The following is a 23,453-nucleotide window of genomic DNA, read 5'->3' on the forward strand; positions in this document are numbered from 1 at the left end:
CAATAAATACGTAATAATATTCGTGCACATCTATTCTCTATGAGCTACTTTTCAATGTTCTTCTCTTGCTTGTAAAGAATATTCTCTCTCTCAACTAGTTTATCTTTTGTTTTTTGAACCTCATACTCGCGCAACAGTAAATCGTCCTCCCTTTTTCGAGCTGCATTATCTCTTGTGCGGATTTTCTCCTCTACCAATTGAAGTATATCTGCCCATATAAAGAATTGACACATTTATTCTCCCTGCATACAAATTGTTAATTCCAAGATTGTTAAATATGACAAATTAAAAGTACTACAAAATTATGATAAAAAAAAATATGCTTTACCATGTTATACTTCAGGCATGCATAAAATTTCATTCCAGGATTTTTGTTAGTATGGGAGGTCTTTAATGGGGCTTTCAACCCACACCAACAAGTTAGTGCTTCGATTTGCAACTCATCAACAACACATAATGACTGACTCGAGGCCATAGGTGATCTAAATGAAACATTGAGCAAGGATTATCGAAAACAGATTCCACACACATGATGCATTTGAACAACTACTAAATAATGGCAAAATCAGAACTTCAATAACCCAACCCCCAACACTTCAATAACCCGACACCCAACACTTTAATAACCCAACACTTCTGGATATGTACGCTAAGTGTGGGCATTTGCATGCCACGAAAATGGTTTTCGACCAAATGCCTAATAAAAATGTGGTCTCTTGGACTTCCATTGTTACTGCATATGCTAAACATGGCCTCACTTTATCCGCTCAGAAAATCTTTGATAACATGCCAGTGAAAAATCTTTATCTCAACATGTGTGATTTGAGGGTGGTGCCGGATGAGGCTACCTTAGTTATCATACTCTCAGCCTGTAGCCAAATTGGTGATCTGGTCATGGGAAAGAAAATCTATAATTACATATGCAGTAACAATTCAATACATGGGGTCACTCTATATAACTCCCTCATGGACATGTATGTAAAGTGTGGTGCCCCTAGAATTGCCTTGGATATCTTTTACAAGATTCCAGAAAAGAATACAGTGTCCTGGAATGCTATTATTGGGACCCTGGCACTCCATGGTCATGGCTTAGAAGCTATAGACCTCTTTGAAAAGATGCAAGCATGTGGAGTTCAGCCTGATGAGATCATTTTCACTAGATTGCTTTCTGCTTGTAGTCACAGTGGTCTTATTGACTTGGGGAGACATTATTTTCACAAAGAGTTCTACTACACAACCACCCGCTGTTCACTCAACCTCCGCACTCCAGCCGACGTGACATTTTTTTTTTAAAGAAAATGTGCGTGCGTTTTGGTACGTTTTCTCCAAGATGTTAATCTAAGATCCAAAAGTAAACAAACCAACCCATACATCTACAACAAAGAAAACTAGACAGAATAAATAAGCAAGTGCAAATGCATAAATAATATAATTTGATTCGTCCAACAACAATAATCCTCAAGGTTGAGCCTGGTTACTAATAAATTTTTCTTTGAAAATGGAAACTTTCACTCCTAAAATTCAAGAGTTAAGCAAGAGTCCTCAGATTTTCTAAGAAAACAATGAAGCATTCTCTTCTTGTTTTTCTTTTGTAATACTTTTCTAAGTTTTCCCAGCAACCAAACAGTGAATAAGAATGCAACGGACAAGGAAAAGAGAGGGAGAGAGAGAATGTGAAGATAATTACCCTCGAGAATGTCCAAATGTGCGTATAGACCAAATGCAAACTTAGATCTGACTGTGACATAAAGCAACAAGAGCAAAACGAAGAAGAAGATTTAAGAACTTTATATACTTTCAAGAAAATCAACACAGAGAGGCAATGCGTATTGATGACCAGAATGAACTGTAAGACCGCACCGCCCCCAAAATGCTTCAATATAAAAAAGGTAACACTTTTAGAGTAACACTTTTAGAGATGAAGAGAAGAAGAGAATAAAAAAGGCATTGAATTCAAAGGTCAGCTTCACAACATTTTCCTCCAAAGAACACCGCCAACAAGCAAACAATTCACAACATTTTCCTCCAACGAACACCGCCAACAAGCAAACAATTCTCTTGATCAATTAACACAACATTTGAAGTTTTCAGGATATTCATGCAATATTTCAAGTGCATATTTGGATGTAGATGAAATATAGCCCCGTGCCCATTTTTGAGTCGTATTAATATGCTGTGAGAAAGTAACTTGAAACACTAGGATTATATCTTTATTATTTCCCTTCTATTCTTTCTAAAACATCACAACAGTTTTCCTTCTAATTATAAAATCAGGAAAGAGTACGTGTATGAACATAAAATTATTAAAGATTTCTATTTCACAGTGCAGATTTCTACATTTAGCTCATACAGTTTAGCCATTAGCTGATGATTATTTAAAGCAACTTCCATCATTACAAAGAATTGAGTTCTTGTCACGACGATGTAGACTGACCCATCATTCTATAGGTCAATACTAAAACAATTGCAAAAATTTCAATATAGAACATATTTTAAAAATTCTTTATTCAAAATTTTCATTCCACTTCCAGAATTAAAGAGGGATTAGCTTACCATCGTGGAGCTGGAAGATGCGCACCAACAGGCACAACAACGCAACACTCAAAGATGGGTGAGAGAAGTTTAGGGTTTTTGTGCTTCTCAAATAAATACGAAGGAGAATATGGAGGGGGGGTTCTGTGTTTAGGGTTCTCGGATCCGCAAATGGAGGGGATTCGCAGATGGAGGGGAGGGTGTTCGCAGATGGAGATGGGGAGATTGCATAGGGGAGATTATAGGGGGAGATTACAGAAGGGGAGGGAGATTTCAGGAGTTAGATTTCCGAGATGGGGAGGGAGTGATGGAGGTACGCAATGAGGGAGCGATGGAGACCAACCATGGAGACGAATCACACGACCGTTTTACAACAAATCACAGGTGGTGGAGTGGGAGTTAGACCGGCTTTAGAGTAGATTTTTTCTTTTTGAATAAAGCTCAGGTGAAAGAGGGAGTACGGCAACACAATTGTTTTGTCGAGTTTTCCTCGTTTATCCTTTACCTATAGCATCCATTTTCAGTTTTATTTTTATTTTATTTCAATTTAAAGTTTAGAAGAAATTATTCCTTACACCTTTAATTCCCGCTCATTTAAATTTGTCATTTAATTTTCTACACATTCCTTTAAATGCTGCTAACATATTCCTTTACCCAAATATTCCGTCCTAAATATATAGTGTTTCCTTACATTTTTCGTGTATGTGGTCCATAAGTTTCTTGAACCATGAATGAGGTCAAAGACTAATCGTGACTAGTATACTTGGAGAATTGTAAAGAAATGTTGCTAAATGTTTTACTAACATTAGAGTTTTGGATTGAGTATATATGCGATATAGATGATAGTCTCACGAATGGGATATGACCAACTATCTTATAAAATAGATGGTAAACAAGTATGAATATACTCTTCATAGTGTTTATCCCATGAACTAGATTTTTTTGACAGACAGCCGATGTGTAATGGAAATACAATGCATAAGCGTTGGTTGGGAGATAGACTTGAGCGAGACTATAAGGAGTATGCATAAGGGGTGAAGTTTTTTATAGAGTTTTCTCGCATAACAGTTAACAGTCGAGGATTTATAAAATGTTCGTGCAAGAAGTGCAAAAATCTTAATTCTTATAATTTGGTGGTATTGGAGGATCATTTATTTGTGAATAAAATAGATCATAAATACTCACATTGGGTCTTACATGGCGAAACATTTCCTAAAGGAGTTAGATTTAGCAGTCAGTCCAATCAAATGGAAGAGGGTAATGACATCGACATGAACAACATTAATGTGGATGCTTCTAATGACAGTGATGATAATGGAGAGGAATATGATTGAGATGTTAGGCAATCTGGGTGAAGGAATATTTGGGACGAGGGATGGAGAATGAGCATCTACACAATCATTTGAGAGAAATAGAAACTTTGGAAGACTGTAGTAGGATGCACAAAGAGAGTTGTACGAGGGTTGAACCCGTCATATACAAGATGATCGATTAATGGTTGATGAACTGATATCGAATGCATTCCAGTGGTACAAAGGTTGATGTTATGCACACTATAAGAAGTTCAGTACTATAACAGAGGTACGCCAAAATCCATTCCAAGCATTGTCACCAAATGAATGGGAGAAGGTTTGTGATATGTTTGAAAATCTTGTTTATCATGTAATTTTACTGCTATCTTTTTTTAATAGTATATGATAGATGTATTAAACATATAGACATAATATTTTTTTTAGCAAAGGAGTACTATGAAACAAGCAAATAGATTAAAATTAATGATACACCATCATTTGAGTTCTCGATCTTTTCATCGTTTGTCTAAAACAATGGTAAGTTATTATAGTCTTCGTTAAATATTAACATATAATACAATTTTCTTATTTAAGTTCTAATATAGATTTTTCTTTTGCAAGAAGAAAAAAGTCCTATTGACTATGATCTGACCCATTTGTATGCTAAAGTACATAAAAATCGTGGTGATGTTTAGACCAATCCCGAAACAGAGGCAAATTATGTAAGTTTAAATTTTTTTAATTCCATTGTCTAATAATATTTTTGTTACTTACAGTAACTTTAATCTTTTTGTTTTTGTAGGATAAGATAATATCTCTTAAAGAAACCGATGCGGATCCATCTGATGAATCATTTGTCAATGATGCTCAGATCATTTCTCAAGTTGTTGGATCACGTTCTGGATATTTTCGGGGCCTAAGATGTTGCGTGAAGCCATCATCAACACCATCATCTTCTTCTCGAGGCAGATCGAATGACGACAAAACTAATTGGAGGAAGCAACACTTAAGATAGAACAATTGAAATCCAAGAAAAAGGAGTTGCTGACCCAATTATATCAAGCAGCAATTTAGAGGCGAGATTAGAAGAGAGGCTACAGTTGAATAACCAAAAAATGTTTGAATAGTTTCAGTCAATCGTGATGTCCCAAAACTCTTTGCCACCACCACAATCTTAAAATTTATGTTTTCTTTAATTGCCTTTATTTAATGATGTTCCAAAAGATTTGAACAATTGATATTTGAATTACAATTTGTGTAATATCAGTATTTTATTTTTAATTAAATTATGTTAAGTATGATTAATACCGTTCGAACGGAAAATAACCAGTTCGAATAGTAAATTATCATTTATAAATCAATTTGAACAAAAATAGACCCATTCGAATGACAACTGAGAAATACAATCTGTACAACCATTTGAACAACATTAATATGCAAAATCCCGTTCGAACAAATAGAATTTCTAAAAATAAAATGTCTGTTCAAACGGACATAATTTATGTTCGAACAAAAGTCATTTGAAAAATTTATTGTTTCGAACACATAAAATCTATTTGAACACTCTGTTCGTTCGAACAAGATCAAATATGGTTATTAGTTCGAATTGAGAAATTTCATATTGCTCGAATGGATGTGTCGGTTCAAACTAAGAAATAATTTTGTCCCTAAAAATGATTTTTTGAGACGAAAATAAAAAAACCTTTTGAGACGGTCTTTTCGAGACAAAATAGAGACGAAATGTTTTCATCTCCAAAAATATTTTGGGATTAAAATTGGGTTTTTTGAGAAAAATTTTTTGTCTCAAAATACTCAATCTCTTGTAGTGATATCTGCTTCATTCCTAATCACACTTGTCGCCAATGTACTTTTAGTAGCATTTAAATAAATGCCGTCAATTTATATTATGTGTTTAACATTCTAGCATAGGTGTTTATTGTAACGCCACTATTTGTATGTCATATCTCAACAAGTGGTAGTACTTAAATTCTTTCATTTTATTTATCTTATAAATATATAATATAGATAAAACAAGACTACGTACTTATTATTTCGTACAAATTAAAGACTGAATTTGGTTGTTGGGATGTTGTTGAAGCATATTTAATTAAGTACCATATATGTTGTAGTGTTAATTAATGATTTACCTTTTGTTTTTCATTGTTATCAATGCTCTAAGGATCATGTGATTATAGTACTCCTTATTATGCATGTCTTGTCACGCTCATTAATGTCGAACATCCTTTCAAAACATCATTCCAATTGATGTTTTGATTTGCCTGGCCTTTAGGTATTTATAGTAGTGTCACCTTAAAAGAACATTAAATAAAAAAAAAAAAAAAGGAAAGAAAAAACAGTGACATGCCCAAGGACTATCATGTAGACAAGAAAAACAAGATATTTTGTACCTTTTAGTTTGTAATTGTTTTTTTAGTTATGCTCATACGATTGTTAATTAGTCTCATGAAACAAAAAGTTGTTTAGAAGGTGTTTCGCCTACAAATTTAATGGTTTACAAGTGAAAAAAATTATGAATGATCCGGTTTCATTGAGGGTATATACGTATAATTATAATTGAGAGAAAAAAAAAACCATATTTTTTTAGTTCCACGACATTAACGAATGGAATCGATCGTATGCATGCTTAGTACGTACCCATGACTTAAAGACTTTTCACAGGTTAATAGATATCAACGATTGTTTTAGGTTCGTTCCACAGTACTGAGTTTTACACCATTGGCCGTTTGTAGGCATTTGCCTCTGCACCACAAAGACAGCCTAATCCTCCAGTACTACGTTCAATTGTTGATCAGTTACTCATGTCTCGGCCCATGCATGCGCGCAACTTCCCATTTCTCATGCTTAATTAATATATGGATATAAATTACTTGGATAAAACCACCTCGTACGTACGTGTTCGATCATTTTCCTGCATGCATGCATATATATATGCAGTTGCGTTGATTAATAAAGCAGCTAGCTCACATGCATGCATGTATTGATAAATTAAGGGCGCGTAGCATTCGATCCATAGCCCAAAAGCAAGAAGAAAATGATGGCCTTAATATTTAAAAAAAGTTCAGCAGTGCTATTGATGAGCGTGATGATGGTTATAATGGCGGCGTATTTGCAGGTTGGAGAAGCCATTCGAATGAGAATGGACCCGGAATGCTACCGAAAGTGCTTCCACGCGTGCATGGTTTTGGGCAAATATGCCAAAGACATGCACCTTGATTGCAAGAACATTTGCCAGCCTATATGCAAGACTATGGAATGATTTTTTTCTGCCGTAATTAATTAATTCCTACTTAATTTTACAATCAATAAAAAAAATTTCACATTTCTGTGTACGAGTGAATAAAACACTTTCATGCATTTGTTATCTATCCATTATATTATGTGTCTGCCTTTTTGTTGTTGTGTTGCACGGTATTAAGTACTGGTGATATAATATTATACATATATATATATATTAATAAAATAAATAAATATGTACATTGTTAAGTACATTTTGTTTATACTTGCATATGTTTATTACGAGTTTATTCATTTATTTTCTTAATCCTTAAAAAGTTCAGGATTATCCGTAAGAATAATTCAAACAAATAATTAAATTTTATAGCATGTTTACAATACATATATTTAAAATATCTAATACGTCTATTTATTAATTTTTTGAAAATATTTGCACTATAACAAATAAGGTCTTTTGGGATGAAAAGGTTCGTCCCAAAATATATTTTGAGATGAAAAAAAATATCTCAAGTTTATCTCAATAAAACTGTTCCAAAAGGTAATTTAGGATGAAAATCACAAATTCGTCCCAAAAAATATCTTTTGGGACAATTAAGCTGGACCGTTCAATCACGTTCGAACAGATTTTGTTTTCTGGGATAATTTAAATTCGTCTTGGAAAGTCATTCGAACGACGTAAATAACGACCGAACAATATGTCTATTCGAACGGGTACTTCATAGCCGGTTGATTGATACCAATTCGTTCGACCAAATACACATGAAGAAACGTTCAAACAAACAAATTGATGATCAAACGCACATAGTAAATTGCTTATTCGCGCGCAACTTTTTTACCGTTCGAACTCTAACTTGTGATGTTTGAACGGTTGTGTTCGATTCATATATGTTCGAACGTTTGATGGGAGTTCGAACGATTATTATTTTCATGGATAATACTAATTTAAAACCAAATAGATATTTATATTTCAAAAATACATTACAAATTGTTCAATATAAATAAAACTATTCTAATAAGTCAGAACTAAATAAATAAAATACTAATAATACAAATAAAACTATCAATACATGATATATAATTCTTCAATATGCAAAAACACTTCTAACGAAATTCAATTGCTTGGAGGCCTGATTTGTTGCATAAGTATCTGCATTTGAAGTTGCATCTGTCTTTGTTGTTCTTGCATTTTGAGTTGTATGACGAATTGATACCGACACGCGATAGCAAAATGATCGCAAGTGTTCGCTTTGGCAGTGTAGTTATCTTGTCTGTTATCCCATTTGTTTGGCGTTATTTCTTTAGGGATATTGAATATAAGAAAACCGACTTTTGAATGAGCCATTTCTTTTCTGTTCTTACATTGTTTGTTTCATTAAATTTTAAACAAAACCAAAATGGCATCATCATCTGACTTGTTAGTCAGATCATTTTCACGCTGCATCATGGCACCTATGGTGGACACAGAAATAATTGGTAGCTGAGATGCAGAATGCCCCATATGGTGAAAAATAGGGTTGTTGGAAAAAGATTGCTGAGTCATTAAACAAAAAGCTTAGAGAGCGAGAATTCAAATGGACTTCAGAGAACAAAGAAGAAATGAGGCAAATGAAATGAAAGTCAAAACTGATTTTATAATAGGGATGGAAATAAGAACAAGACAAGCTATCAGATTACATGATATGATGGGTACATATTTTATTTAGCTAAACCAGCGAGATTAACTGCAGACTGTCTTTATATTTCTCATAAACGCTGAACCTCTACTGTTAACCATTGTTGTTCACTTTGTATTTGTATCCCCTCTTGTTCCAACTCCTCTAATAATATGTAAGTTTAAATTTTTTTTAATTCCATTGTCTAATAATATTTTTGTTACTTACAATAACTTTAATCTTTGTGTTTTTGTAGGACAAGATGATATCTCTTAAGGAAACCGCTGCAGATCCATCTGATGAATCATTTGTCAATGATGCTCAAATCATTTCTCAAGTTGTTGGATCACGTTCTGGATATTTTAGGGGCCTAGGACGTTGCGTGAAGCCATCATCAACACCATCATCCTCTTCTCGAGGCAGATCGAATGATGACAAGACTAATTGGAGGAAGCAACACTTGAGATAGAACAATTGAGATCCAAGAAAAAGGAGTTGCTGACCCGATTATATCAAACAGCGATTTAGAGGCGAAATTAGAAGAGAGGCTGCAGTTGAATAACCAAAAAATAATTGAATAGTTTCAGTCAATCGTGATGTCCCAAAACTCTTTGCCACCACCACAATCTTAAAATTTATGTTTTCTTTAATTGCCTTTATTTAATGATGTTCCAAAACATTTGAACAATTGATATTTGAATTACAATTTGTGTAATATCAATATTTTATTTTTAATTAAATTATGTCAAGTATGATTAATACCGATCGAACAGAAAATAACCAGTTTGAATAGTAAATTATCATTTATAAATCAATTTGAACAAAAATAGACCCATTCGAATGACAACTGAGAAATACAGTCTGTACGGCCATTTGAACAACATTAATATGCAAAATCCCGTTCGAACAAATAGAATTTCTAAAAATAAAATGTCTGTTCAAACGGACATAATTTATGTTCGAACAAAAGTCATTTGAAAAATTTATTGTTTCGAACACATAAAATCTATTCGAACACTCTGTTCGTTCGAACAAGATCAAATATGGTTATTAGTTCGAACTGAGAAATTTCATATTGTTCGAATGGATGTGTCGGTTCAAACTAAGAAATAATTTTGTCCCTAAAAATTAATTTTTGAGACGAAAATAAAAAACCTTTTGAGACGGTCTTTTCGAGACAAAATAGAGACGAAATGTTTTGGTCTCCAAAAATATTTTGGGATGATATTTGGGTTTTTTGAGAAAAAAAATTTTTGTCTTAAAATATTCAATCTCTTGTAGTGATATCTGCTTCATTCCTAATCACACTTGTTGCCAATGTACTCTTAGTAGCATTTAAATAAATGCCGTCAATTAAGGTTATGCATTTAACATACTAGCAGTGGCGTTTATTGTAACGCCACTATTTGTATGTCCTATCTCAACAAGTGGTAGTACTTAAATTCTTTTATTTTATTGATCATATAAATATATCATATAAATAAAACAAGACTACTTATTATTTCGTATAAATTAAAGACTGAATTTAGTTGTTGTGATCTTGTTGAAGCATATTTAATTAAGTACCATATATCTTGTAGTGTTAATTAATGATTTACCTTTTGTTTTTCATTGTTATCAATGCTCTCAAGATCATGTGATTATAGTACTCCTTATTATGCATGTCTTGTCACGCTCATTAATGTCGAACATCCTTTCAATACATCATTCCAATTAATGTTTTGATTTGCCCGGCCTTTAGGTATTTATAGTAGTGTCACCTTCAAAGAACATTTACAAAAAAAAAAAAAAAAAGTGACAAGCCCAAGGACTATCATGTAGACAAGAAAAACAAGATAATTTGTACCATTTAGTTTGTAATTTTGTTTTTAGTTATGCTCATATGACTGCTTAGGCTTCATTTGGATCCCAAACTAATCTCAACTTATCTCAACTCATCATTACAATTTTTTCAAATCTCAATACAAAATATAATAAATAATTCAAATTTTTCAAATTTCAAAATAATAATAATATTAAAAAATAATATTTTAACAATATTTTATCATCTCAACTCACTTTAACATCCAAACACAACCTTAGTCTCATGAAACAAAAAGTGGTTTAGAACTTTGTCTTGCCTACAAATTTAATCGTTTATAAGTGAAAAAAATTCTGAATGATCTGGTTTCAAGATGTTCTTATACAAAATTTTTCTTTTAGAATCCCTAGGTGTGTAAGCCTTTCCTTCAACCTTGATTTTGCCCTTTCCCAATACGACTTTTTACCTACCTTTATGCATGTATGACACATGGCAAAATGTCAAACCTCATTTCTCCATGGTTGCTGTCCATGGCCTCTTGGCCTTCTCTAGGTTCCACTTTCCATAATCTAATTATTCCTTTCTAGAATCTCTTTCCCATAGTGACATGTGTCAAAAAGCTTCTTCCTACAAGCAAAAATCTTCATGCATGCGTGACACATGGCAAGAAATAATTTGTCCCCTATGGTAGGCGTGTAAGCCAAACCCTAATTTCTTCTTACCTCACTTTCTTATTTTCATCTAGATTCATCAAGTCCTAGACATAGTTCTATTGGATGACATGTGATATGCTAGAGCTTAAGTTGGGCGTGAGCCCTAATTCCTCTAGGCTTTAAAACCCTAACTCCTTAAGAAGCCGAACTCTCATGGGCTTATGTAAAATAAAAAAAATAAAAAAATTTACACAAAAGTCTAGAAAGTCTTGGTCGTCACACTCATGATTCCCCTAGGCCACCATGACTCATGCATTGTGAACATCACATGATTTCAATTTTATTCCCTTTGCCCGATCTCTCACCCATCCTTGAAAGAACCTAAAAAAAAAAAAACAGTGACATGCCCAAGGGTTATCATGTAGACAAGAAAAACAAGATAATGTGTACGAGTGAATAAAACGCTTTCTGCCTTTTTGTTGTTGTGTTGCACATTATTAAGTACTGGTGATATAATATACATACATTTATATATATATATATATATTAATAAAATAAATAAATATGTACATTGTTAAATAGATTTTATTTGTACTTGCAGATGTTTATTACGAGTTTATTCATTTCTTTTTTCTTAATCCTTAAAAAATTAAGCATTATCGGCCATCTGAATAATTCAAACAAATAATTAAATTTTATAGTGTTTAAAATACATCTATTTAAAATATCTAATACGTCTATTTATTAATTTTTTGAAAATATTTGCACTATAACAAATAAGGTCTTTTGGGATGAAAAGTTTCTTCCCAAAAGACTGATATTTCGTCCCAAAATATATTTTGAGATGAAAAAAAATATCCCAAGTTCGTCTCAATAAAACAGTCCCAAAAGGTATTTTGGGACGAAAATCACAAATTTGTCCCAAAAAATATCTTTTGGGACGAAATTAAGCTGGACCGTTTGATCACATTCGAACGGATTTTGTTTTTTGGGATGATTTAAATTCATCTCGGAAAGTCCTTCGAACGACGTAAATAACGACCGAACAATATGTCTATTCGAACGGGTACTTCATAGCCGGTTGATTGATACCAATCCGTTTGACCAAATACACATGAAGAAATGTTCAAACAAACAAATTGATGATCAAACGTTAATAGTGAATTGCCTGTTCACGCACAACTTTTTTACCGTTCGAACTCTAACTTGTGATGTTCAAACGGTTGTATTCAATTCATATATGTTCGAACATTTGATGAGAGTTCGAACGGTTATTATTTTTATGGATAATACTAATTTAAAACCAAATAGATATTTATATTTCAAAAATACATTACAAATTGTTCAATATAAATAAAACTAATCTAATAAGTCAGAACTAAATAAATAAAATACTAATAATACAAATAAAACTATCAGTACATGATATATAATTCTTCAATATGCAAAAACACTTCTAACGAAATTCAATTGCATGGAGGCTTGAATTATTGCATAAGTATCTGCATTTGAAGCTGCATCTATCTTTGTTGTTCTTGCATTTTGAGTTGTATGACGAAGTGATACTGACACGTGATAGCACAATGATTGCAAGTGTCCGCTTTGGCAGTGTAGTTATCTTGTCTGTTATCCCATTTGTTTGGCGGTATTTCTTTAGGGATATTGAATCTAAGAAAACCGACTTTTGAATGGGCCATTTCTATTCTGTACTTACATTGTTTGTTTCATTAAATTTTAAACAAAACCAAAATGGCATCATCATCTAACTTATTAGTTAGATCATTTTCATGCTGCATCATGGCACCTTTGGTGGACACAGAAATAATTGGTAGCTGAGATGCAGAATGCCCCATAGCTGAGATTAACTGCGGACTGTCTTTATGTTTCTCATAAACGCTAAACATGTACTGTTAACCGTTGTTGTTCACTTTGCATTTGTATCCCCTCTCGTTCCAACTCCTCTATGCGTGGTTGCATGTCTTGAGCATGCTGGTCCACATATTTTCTCAACTCCCTGTTTTTGTATTTTAATATTTTATTTTTTCTCCTTTTATTGGCAAGTCTTTTTTACAACTCAATTATTTGATTCTTAAGATGTTCAACCTCACTAACCCATGACAGTAACCTACGAGATATGGTTGAGCGATGAGCATTCACGATCCTGCAACAACCTCAGCATCAGTCCTATTAGAAAATGCATCTCTACCCCTATCATGGCGTTGACGGCCTCATGATTAAAGACGAGTGGTTGAGGCATAAATGGTTCCGGATTTAAGAGATTGTGAGAAATTGTGAGAAAAGTGAGAAATGTGAGAAATGCAAAGAGATTGCTCTGTGTGTATTTCGAAGAGTGAAAATGGTCTTTTAAATAGAAACCCAGAGCACTCAAGGCTCTGCGAAATCTTATCCAAGCGGGACCCGGGGCGGGGTTAGAGACTCTAAAGGAGTTGTTGGCTCGAGCTTTGTAGCACAAATCAGGGACCCAAGACTCCTTGATTTACGGCAATTGTCGGACTCCGGAATTTAAGGCACTTGTCCGGTTCCAGGTTTTACGGCAATTGGATGAAAATGGCAACGCTCAGCTGGCAGATCAACGCTCATTCGACTCGATCCAATTTCAAGGTTCCAGTGCTAAGAAAACTATGAGAACACTCAGCTGGAAGAAACACATGAATTTTTTTTTTTCACCCCAAGTATTTCATACTTGGCTAGGAAGTTCTTCTTCTCAACTCTTGCGTACATATTTGAATGTTGTTTCTATTATTGCGTCTTGTTGTTTATTTGAGTGTTGTTTCTGTTATTACTTTCTTTGTTTATTTCTTGTGTTGTTTGTTTGTTTGTTTATTTTTTCTTTTATTTTTTGCGTTGTTTCTTTCTCTTTACATTGCTTTTCTTCTCTATTAGCATTGAGGACACTGCATTGTTCAGTTGGGGGGAGGGGATTATATTATGTAACGGCAACCTTGGGAATGTGTGTGTTAGGCGCATGGTCCTGGGTTCGTTTCCCCACTGTGCGATTCTAAAAAAAAAATATTTGTTTTTAGCGTGTGTTTATTCTTTTTCGCTGTTCTGTTGATTGCTTCTCTTTCTTTATTTTATGTGTTGATGTTTCTTTTATTGCTTATCTTTTCTTTATTATTGTGTGTGCACTGGATTACCCAATTTTTGCCTTAATGCGATATGCACTGTTATACACATGATTGACACACACTCTATTTCTATCATTTTGTGAAATTTGAGCATTTTGGTGGAGTGGTTGAGCGAAATTATTTTTATGAAAATTTATTTTCAAGCCTGAGCATAGAGCATAATTTATGTTGATCATATTTTGTTTGATGTGTGACTTGAAACACCTGGATGCTATATTTACTGAGATAGATTTGGCATGATTTATATATAATGAATGGGAAATCTTGGAGGACATTTTGCACATGCTTATACTTGTACTGTTCTTCATTACTATTCATTGATTTATCACAGGAAAGGTAAACTATAGGACTACTGAGCCTTTTGCTGGTTAGGCACACAGTCCTGGGTTTGATTCTCCATTGCTCAAATCCTTTTCAAAAATAAAAAATAATAAAAATAATAATAAAGGATGAAACGGTGAGCTTTCCTAAGTAAAGGACTACCCAAAATTTTAGGGGTTGAGTGCTCAACCTTTAAACAGAGTTGGCGTGAAAACTGCCAGTTCCTTGGGTTTTGAGGTAGTTAGAATCAGCAATGATTAATCATAAGGTTGAAAAATCCTAGAATAAATTATATCTAGTAATGAAGAACACACAACTATTTAGATACACACACCTAAGTTGTAAGAGATTTTTCTCAATTGTTTGTAAAAGATAATTGAGATAGTCTTGGAGGATTTACCTGGATGCTAAGTAGTCATTTGTCACATTTTGTGATAATTTATTATTGTGTTTGATTGCTTTTGTTAGGATTTTGAACTTTATGCAATATTTATCTCAATTAATTTTCACTATTTTGCTCAGAGACTAGCAAAATGCTAGTTGGGGGTGTGATTGAACTGCATTATTGCATATTTTATACATTTAAAACCAATATAATTTTAATTGTTTTATTATTTTATTATTGATTTTAGATAAAAAAAAAATTATTAAGAGGCAAAAATCCAAATTGTGATTTAAATTGGTTAATAGTATAATTTATGCTTGATTTTAATACTTGTGATCGAATTTAATAATGTTTACATGCACAAAAACACACTTTTAATATTTTAATCTAGTTTTATTTTTATCTTTAATTATTTATTTTATTTTCCTTGTAAAGTTTTATTTTTGTTTCTTTAATTATTTATTTATTTTGTTTGAATAGTTTTATTTTTTATTTTTTATTTGTTTTACAGCCCAGTCTAAACGACAAGTCGTTTTTCTAAAACAACAAAACGACATGTCGTGGATTTATACCGAAAGAAGTCTGGCTTCGTAACCGACACGTCGTTTTACTCCATAGGCAAAAACGAGATGTCGTTTTGGGTCATCTTCAACCTCCAGCCGCAAGACCAGCAGCACAACAACAGCCGCCATCTCAGTTGCACATCCTCAACCCTAACGCAGCCATGACAGCGCCACCACCCCATGCATGAGCAGCAACAACCACATTAACGTAAACCTCCGCCCAATTCCTTCATCTTCATACACGGCGCCTCCCATGCACGCTGCCTCAACGTCCACAGCAACAACTTCAACCTCACGCACAGCAGCCCAGCTGCAGCACCCAGTGCTGCACACGCAACCAACCAGCACCATCGTGAGCCTCTGCCCAGCTCCATGCATGCGTTCAGACCACTACCCAGCCACTGATAACTTTTCGGAGAGCAAGAGATTGAAATCAAGTGGGGGTTACACGCATGTGACCTCAGAAGTCACAGGAACTTTCGGCTTTGGCATGGTCTTTCTGTTTTGGACTTTACAGGTTGTGGATGGAAGCGCATGGACTGCAGAAGCAAGTTAGCCTAATTCTTAAGCGAAGCATGTATCTTATAGAGAAGGGGGCCTCTGTCTTCTTCTTCCCAGAAGGAACACGGAGTTAAGATGGGAAATTAGGTGCTATGGATAGAATCCAAAATTCAGTGAGATTGTAGACAATTCAAAGATCTTGTTCTGATCTGATCTGAAACAAACGGATTATCCACCTAAGCTCTGGAAGAAGAGAGAAACAGAGGCAGAGATGGGCAGAGAGAGAGCGAAAGCGAGAGAAGAGAGTGATGGTGCAAAGATAAGAGTCTAACAGAAATCAAAGTCTGAGGTTAATGATGATGATGAGGAGGATCCTCATTCTCCAGCACGTGGTATTGTTGGGTATATTCGCCTTTTAGTCCGACATTTGCAAATTGATGAGCTTTTATCCGTCGGTGAGATCAAAAGGGACGCAACTCAAGCCGAAAGGAAAGCCATACGGGGATTCAGCAGAAAAACAAAAGGATGCTACAGCTCCCGCTGGGCGCTTCCGCGGGAGCTGGAGCATGTGTTTAGACATGTTTTTTTTTTTAAGTTGTTTTTTATATAGATTTTTATATAGATTTTTTTAATATTTTTTAATAATTTTAAAAAGTAAAATAAATTAAAAATATCTTTAAAAATATTTTTTTAATTAAAATGCAAAAAAATTATTAAAAAATATTTCTTTAATCTCGAAAAAAAATAAAAATTATAATTTTTTTTATTTTATTCATGATTAAGAAAGTATTTTTTAATAAAATTATGAATTTTTTGTATTTTTTAAAAATATTTAAAATTATTAAAAAAGTCTATATAAAAAAAATTTAAAAATACAAATAAAAAATATTTGTAAGAAAAGAAGGAGCTGCTTTCGGTGGAAAGAAAAACGAATGCACACGAAAAAAAAAAGAGCTTTGCTACACAACCTCCACCACACTCCACACTCTACATTATTTTTAATTTTTTTAATTTTTAATATATTGTTACAATTTTTTTTTTGAATTTGTTATTTTTAAATTATTTCAAATTTTCTATTAATTATTCATATAATAAATATTTAATAAAAGTAAAAAAATAACAATAATTAAAAATAATGTGGAGTGTTAGGATGTTGTGAAAATTTTTTGAAAAAAAAAAGCTGCCAGGACGCAACACAAGAAGAAAGCAACGGACAGGAAATTAAAAAACAAAAAGTAAGATGCCGAAAGAAGAACACATGCACATGGACGCACGGATGCAAACTTTCGGCGCAAATAATTTTCTGAGTTTCGGACCTAGGATGCCGAAAGCAGTACCTACTTGCAGTGTTATTTGAAGCCTATTTAGTTCTTCTATACTTAAGCGTCTACAGTAACTAATACCACACACTGCCTATTAGTACTGTTCATCCGGGCAGGATTTTTTCCCGGCCCGGAATCCAATTTCCCGGATTCCGGTTCCGGGTTCCGACCCCGGATCATAACATATCCAAAACCCGGATTGCAAAATCAGGACTAACACGGTCAGGGTACGGGTTAGGGACCCGGGTACTGGGTTTAAACCAGGTAGCCGGGTCCTTTAAAAAAAAAACCCATTGATTAAACCCACCCCCCTGGGCTCACTTCGACAGTTCGACTCACCTCTCTCTCTCTCTCTCTCTAGTCTCTCGCTCTCTCTCGTTTCACTGCCGAGCAGAAACCCTAGTCCCTAGCCGCCGCCATCGTGACCCCGTCGCCTCCTTCGTCGTCGCTCATCTCTGTCACCGTTGATTAGGTCGTTATTCCGGTAAACCCCGACTCTCATCTCTCTCTCTCTTCTAGTCACTCGCTCTCTCTCTCGTTGCGTTGCGGCAAAAGTAGAAACCCTAGGTCCCTAGCCGCCGCCATCGTAACCTCGTTGGGCGCATCTCCTTCGCTGTTGCCGCATCTGTTTGCCGTTGAGATGGGTCGTGCGGTGGTGGATGGATGCTTTGACCATCTATTTGCTGGTGACCGTGTATTTTTGGAATGTTTGGAAACTTGTTTTTTGTTTTAATCTATATTGGGTATCGACTTTCTCTATTTTATCTGTTTGGTTGTTGGGAAAGTTGAATGAAAAAAGCCCAAATTTATTTATTTTGTCATTTTCACTCTCTGTTTGTATAAATAATATACTCATCCATGCTTGTTTCAGTCCAAGAGAAATTTCCATAAACACCACAGTTGAGTCCAGTGTATCTGGAATTCTTGACGGTGAAGTCGATGAAGCTTAAAAAGCCTTCTTTCAGCTTTGTCTAAAGGGTTAAAAAAAAAAATCCGGGTTTTAAAAACCCGGATTCACCCGAGTTCCGGCCTGGGTTTGACCCAGACCAATCCGGTCCAGGTTTCGGCCCTGATTTGAAATCCGGGTTCTAGTCCGGGTATACCCGGGTTCCTGGGCTGGAACCCGGATGAACACCCCTACTACCTATGTGATTTTGTTTTTGCTACAGTAACTAACACCACACACTGCCTATGTGTCGTTTCACTCATTACTCAAAAATGCATCTGCCCTTTCCCCCCGAAACAAATAGTGCATTCAAATTTGTCTCTCCCACTCGGTTCTTGCAACCCCGTCCCTTCCGCTCGGTTCCTGCCATCATTTGCTTTCTGTCTGCTGTTGTCCGAATGCCGTCTGTCGTCGTCTACATGCCGTCTGCTCAAAACCTATCTTGCCTTCAAATTTCTCTCTCCCGCTCGGTTACTACAACCTCGCCCCTCCGCATTCCTTCTGCCGTGGTCTGCGTGTCGTCTGCCATCGTATGCATGCCGTCTACTCAAAACCCATCTTGCCTTCAAATTTCTCTCTCCTGCCGCTCCTCTGCCATCATCCGCGTGCCGTCTTTCGTCGTCCGCATGTTGTCTGCCTTCTACCGTGCTGTCTGGGTGTGCCATGTCGTCTGCCATCTGCCTTCTGCCGTCTACATTATGGTCATCCATTTTACTGCTTAATCCTCTTTGGTTGGATTTGCTGAGTTGTTTCTTAGTCTTATATGTTAGGGAATCTGATTTATGGGGTTGCACCAACAACACTTTTGGTTATTGCTACATTTGTGACTTTTCTATTTGATTTTCGTATGCTTTAATTGGTTTTCTTAGTGTGCCTCTGACTTGAGCATTTTATATTGAACATTGTTAGTTTAATTATTTTGGGAGTTTTTAGGTTGAAAAATTGTATTCAAAATAACATCTAGTTTACTTTGAATTTTACAATTCAGTTAGTACCGCATCCCATTTAGCATAACATGGTATTTGATTTTCTTTTGAGCATTGCATACCATTTTCACTTGTTAAATTAACTAAATGTAAACTGAAAGCTGCCTGGATAACTCTTTAATACCCCGTTAACAAGCTTTCAAGATTAAGGAGCATTGCATACCATTCTCATTTACTTAAAATGTCCTCAGTTAGATGTATGTGATGCAAGGATAAAATCATAAAATTACCGATTATGAGATTTCTTTGTACAGATCTAAACCATATGTTACCCTCATAAAATCAGAGGTTGTTTAAAAAACAATCAGAGGCTATTTTAAATACAATTTTCCAACCTTAAAACTCCCAAAATAATTAAACTAACAATGTTCAATATAAAATGCACAAGTCAGAGGCACACTAAGAAGACCAACTAAAAGATACGAAAATAAGATAACAATAAGCTAATACCAAGTGCATAGAAAAGTCACAAATGTAGCAGTAACCAAAAGTGTTTTTTTCTAGTAATGTCGATTTAATATTATGATAATGGACTAATAGTTTTTTTCTAGTTGAAATCGCGTGATGGACAAAGAGGAAGATAGAAGGTCATCCAGACCTTCTACACCAGTTCCACTGACTCAAGTATGATACATTGGTCATTCATAAATGGAATGTGTCTCGATTCCAATAGTTAATGTATTTTTATTTGTGTATTGTAGATCTCTCTTTGTCCAGGAATTGCTTACTACCCGCCATTTATGATTCATCCAAACACATATCCGAATTCATATACATACGCATGGGGTAGCCAGGTATATTCCATTTTAAACTTTCAATTTTTTTTTCCTTAAGTGCATTGCTACCTGTTCTAACACCGAGTCGGATTATAGGCCCCACCAATGCCACTGTTTCCAACAATGTTCATCTACCGTCCGTCGACTAATGCGGAGGAGTCGGGTCGTGTTCAACAAATGAACCAGGTATATTCTTTTCTAATCTTTTATTTTTTTATGCGTGCATTTTTATCCGTTCTAACACCGTGCCTAACTGATTGCAGCCCCCACATTTTCCAATAACGTTCATCTACCCTCCGTCGACGAATGCGGATGAGTCGAGTCGTCTTCAACAAACAATCCAAGTTGATTTCTTTCTAACCTTCCAAAGTTTTTCCTTAAGTGCATTGTTACCCGTTCTAACACCGAGTCAGATTACAGGCCCCACCACTGCCACCGTTTCCAACAACGTTCATCTACCCTCCGTCGACTAATGCGGAGGAGTCGGGTCATGTTCAACAAACGAACCAAGTAGATGACTTTCTAATCTTTTATTTTTCTTATGCGAGGATTTTTTATCTGTTCTAACACCGTGCCTGATTGATTGCAGCCCTCACCAATGTCACCGTTTCCAACAACATTCATCTACCCTCCGTCGACTAATGCGGAGGACTCGGGTCGTGTTCAACAAACGAACCAGGTAGATTCATTTCTAATCTTTTATTTTTTTTTATGCATGGATTTTTATCCATTCTAACATCGTGCCTGATTGATTGCAGCCCCCACCAATGCCACCGTTTCCAACAATGTTCATGTAGACTAATGCGGAGGGTTCAGACCGTTTTCAACAAATACCATGTGCTCCGTCAACTATCGGAGAGGACTTGACAAGCTTTTAAAAGACCGCAAGTAATTCGGAGACTGCGGAGACATCGTCATTTATATTTGAAAGTGAAAATAATGTTGGAGGTACTTCATTAGACGTAGAGACAAAAGTCGAGGAGATAAATGAAGAAAATGTTGATGATCATGACCAAGTTTAGGAGGAGCCCAAACATGGTATGAAGTTTGCCACTGATTATAAGTTTATGGCCTATTACATGCGATATGCCAAGCAACAAGGTTTTGGTGTCATAACACAAACGACAAAGAGAGAGGCTAATGGGAGGGTGAAGTATTTGATGAATGGGTGTGCGCGTGGCGGGAAGTACCATCCTAGTCATAGTAATATCTCGAGGCCATGTCCAACTATTAAGACGGATTGTAAGGCAAGGATAAATGCTCACTTGGTAGAGGGTACTTAGGAGGTGACCACTATTGAGATTGCCCATAATCATAGTACTGTTAGCCCACAAAAGTCTAGATTCTTTAGATCGCACAAGAATTTAGACGAATACAATCAGAGGATGCTTGATTTGAACGACAGAGCATGTATTCGAATGAACAAGAATTTCGGGGCACTTGTTGTTGATGCGGGGGGGTTTGAGAATCTGTAGTTTCAAGAAAAAGACTGTCGAAATTTTATTGACAAAGCCCGACAATTAAGACTAGGTAAAGGTGGACTGACTGAGTACTTCAAGAGGATGAGATTGCAGAATGATGGTTTTGTTTATGTGATTGATGTGGATGAGGAGTTGAGACTTAGAAATGTGTTCTGGGCTGACGCACGTAGTAGAGCAGCGTATGATTATTTAGGAGATGTTATCACCTTCGGTTCGATATACTTAACAAATAGATACGGTATGCCATTTGCTCCATTTGTGGGTGTAAATCATCATGGGCAGTCTATACTATTAGAGGCTGGCTTGATTTCAAGCGAGGACATAAGTACTTCTGTGTGGTTGTTTCAAGCATGGTTAGAGTGCATGGATGGTCGGGCTCAAAAAGCGATCATAACAGACCAAGACTAAGCAAAGAAGGCTGCTATTGCGTTGGTATTTCCAGACGCGCCATATATATTTTTTATGGCATATAATGCGAAAACTACTTGAAAAATTGGGATCTCACGCTGCCTTCAATGCAGGGTTGAAGACTGCCATCCAGAGTGCCCTATATGATTCACAAACATGTGATGAGTTTGAGGAGAAGTGGGGGCAACTTATTTAGAAATATGAATTTTTGGAAGACTGTTATGTATTTTTATGGATCTTGGAAGACTATTATGTATTTTTATGGATTTTTGGAAGACTGTTATGTATTTTTATGGATTTTGGAAGACTGTTATGTATTTTTATGGATTTTTAGAAAACTGTGATGTATTTTTATGAATTTTTAGAAGACTGTGATGTAGTTTGGGTATGTTTTGTATTTTTGTGGATTTGGAAGATTGTGATGTATTTTGATGTAATTTGGGAATGTTTTGTATTTTTATGGATTTTGGAAGCATGTGATATATCGCCACCTATATTAGGTGTTCTGATGTAGTTGGGTATTGTTTTGTATGCTCATGGTAGTGAGTTTAGCCCTGATTAACAATATATGTGTCATCTCAAAGTAGTGTAGTAAAACAGTACAAGAAACAACAGATTTCTAACACAGGCATTAACATTAATACAATTAGTAGTATAATTAATATACATTAATCCGTACCATCCATCTACAATTTACTTCTTCAAAATACATTTATAGTCCAAGGCAACCAAATATTATTACAATTGATAACACCCAATAAATACATAATAATATTCGTGCACATCTATTATCTATGAGCTGCTTTTCAATTTTCTTCTTTTGCATGTAAAGAACATTCTCTCTCTCAACTAGTTTATCTTTCGTTTTAGAACTTCATAATCGCGCAATAGTAAATCGTCCTCCCTTTTTCGAGCTGCATTATCTCTTGTGCATATTTTCTCCTCTACCAATTGAAGTAATATCTGCCCATATAAAGAATTGACACATTTCTTCTCCCTGCATACAAATTGTTAATTCCAAGATTGTTAAATATGACAAATTAAAAAGTACTACAAAATTATGATAAAAAAATATGCTTTATCGTGTTATACTTCAGGCAGGCATAAAATTTCCTTCCAAAATTTTTGTTAGTATGAGAGGTTTTCAATGGGACTTTGAACCCACACCAACAAGTTGGTGCTTCGATTTGCAACTCATCAACAACACATGATGATTGACTCGAGGCCATAGGTGATCTAAATGAAACATTGAGAAAGGATTATTGAAAATAGATTCCACACACATGATGCATTTGAACAACTACTAAATAATGGCAAAATCAAAACTTCAATAACCCAACCCCCAACAGTTCAATAACCCGACACCCAACACTTTAATAATCCAACACTTCTGGATATGTACGCTAAGTGTGGGCATTTGCATGCCACGT

At 35.1% G+C, this 23,453-nt stretch overlaps 1 protein-coding gene across 1 annotated transcript; it reads left to right on the top strand.

Annotated features, from left to right (window-relative positions):
• The first annotated feature begins 678 nt into the window (after window positions 1-678).
• On the top strand, window positions 679-9,200 carry LOC109018903 (pentatricopeptide repeat-containing protein At5g56310-like). Its single transcript, XM_019001095.1, has 3 exons — window positions 679-1,275; window positions 4,627-4,707; window positions 8,988-9,200. Exons 1-3 carry the CDS (start codon window positions 679-681, stop codon window positions 9,198-9,200), a joined length of 891 nt encoding a protein of 296 aa, XP_018856640.1.
• The last annotated feature ends 14,253 nt before the right edge of the window (window positions 9,201-23,453 follow it).

Source organism: Juglans regia, chromosome 11 (assembly GCF_001411555.2).
Source record: "Juglans regia cultivar Chandler chromosome 11, Walnut 2.0, whole genome shotgun sequence".
Taxonomy (NCBI): domain Eukaryota; kingdom Viridiplantae; phylum Streptophyta; class Magnoliopsida; order Fagales; family Juglandaceae; genus Juglans; species Juglans regia.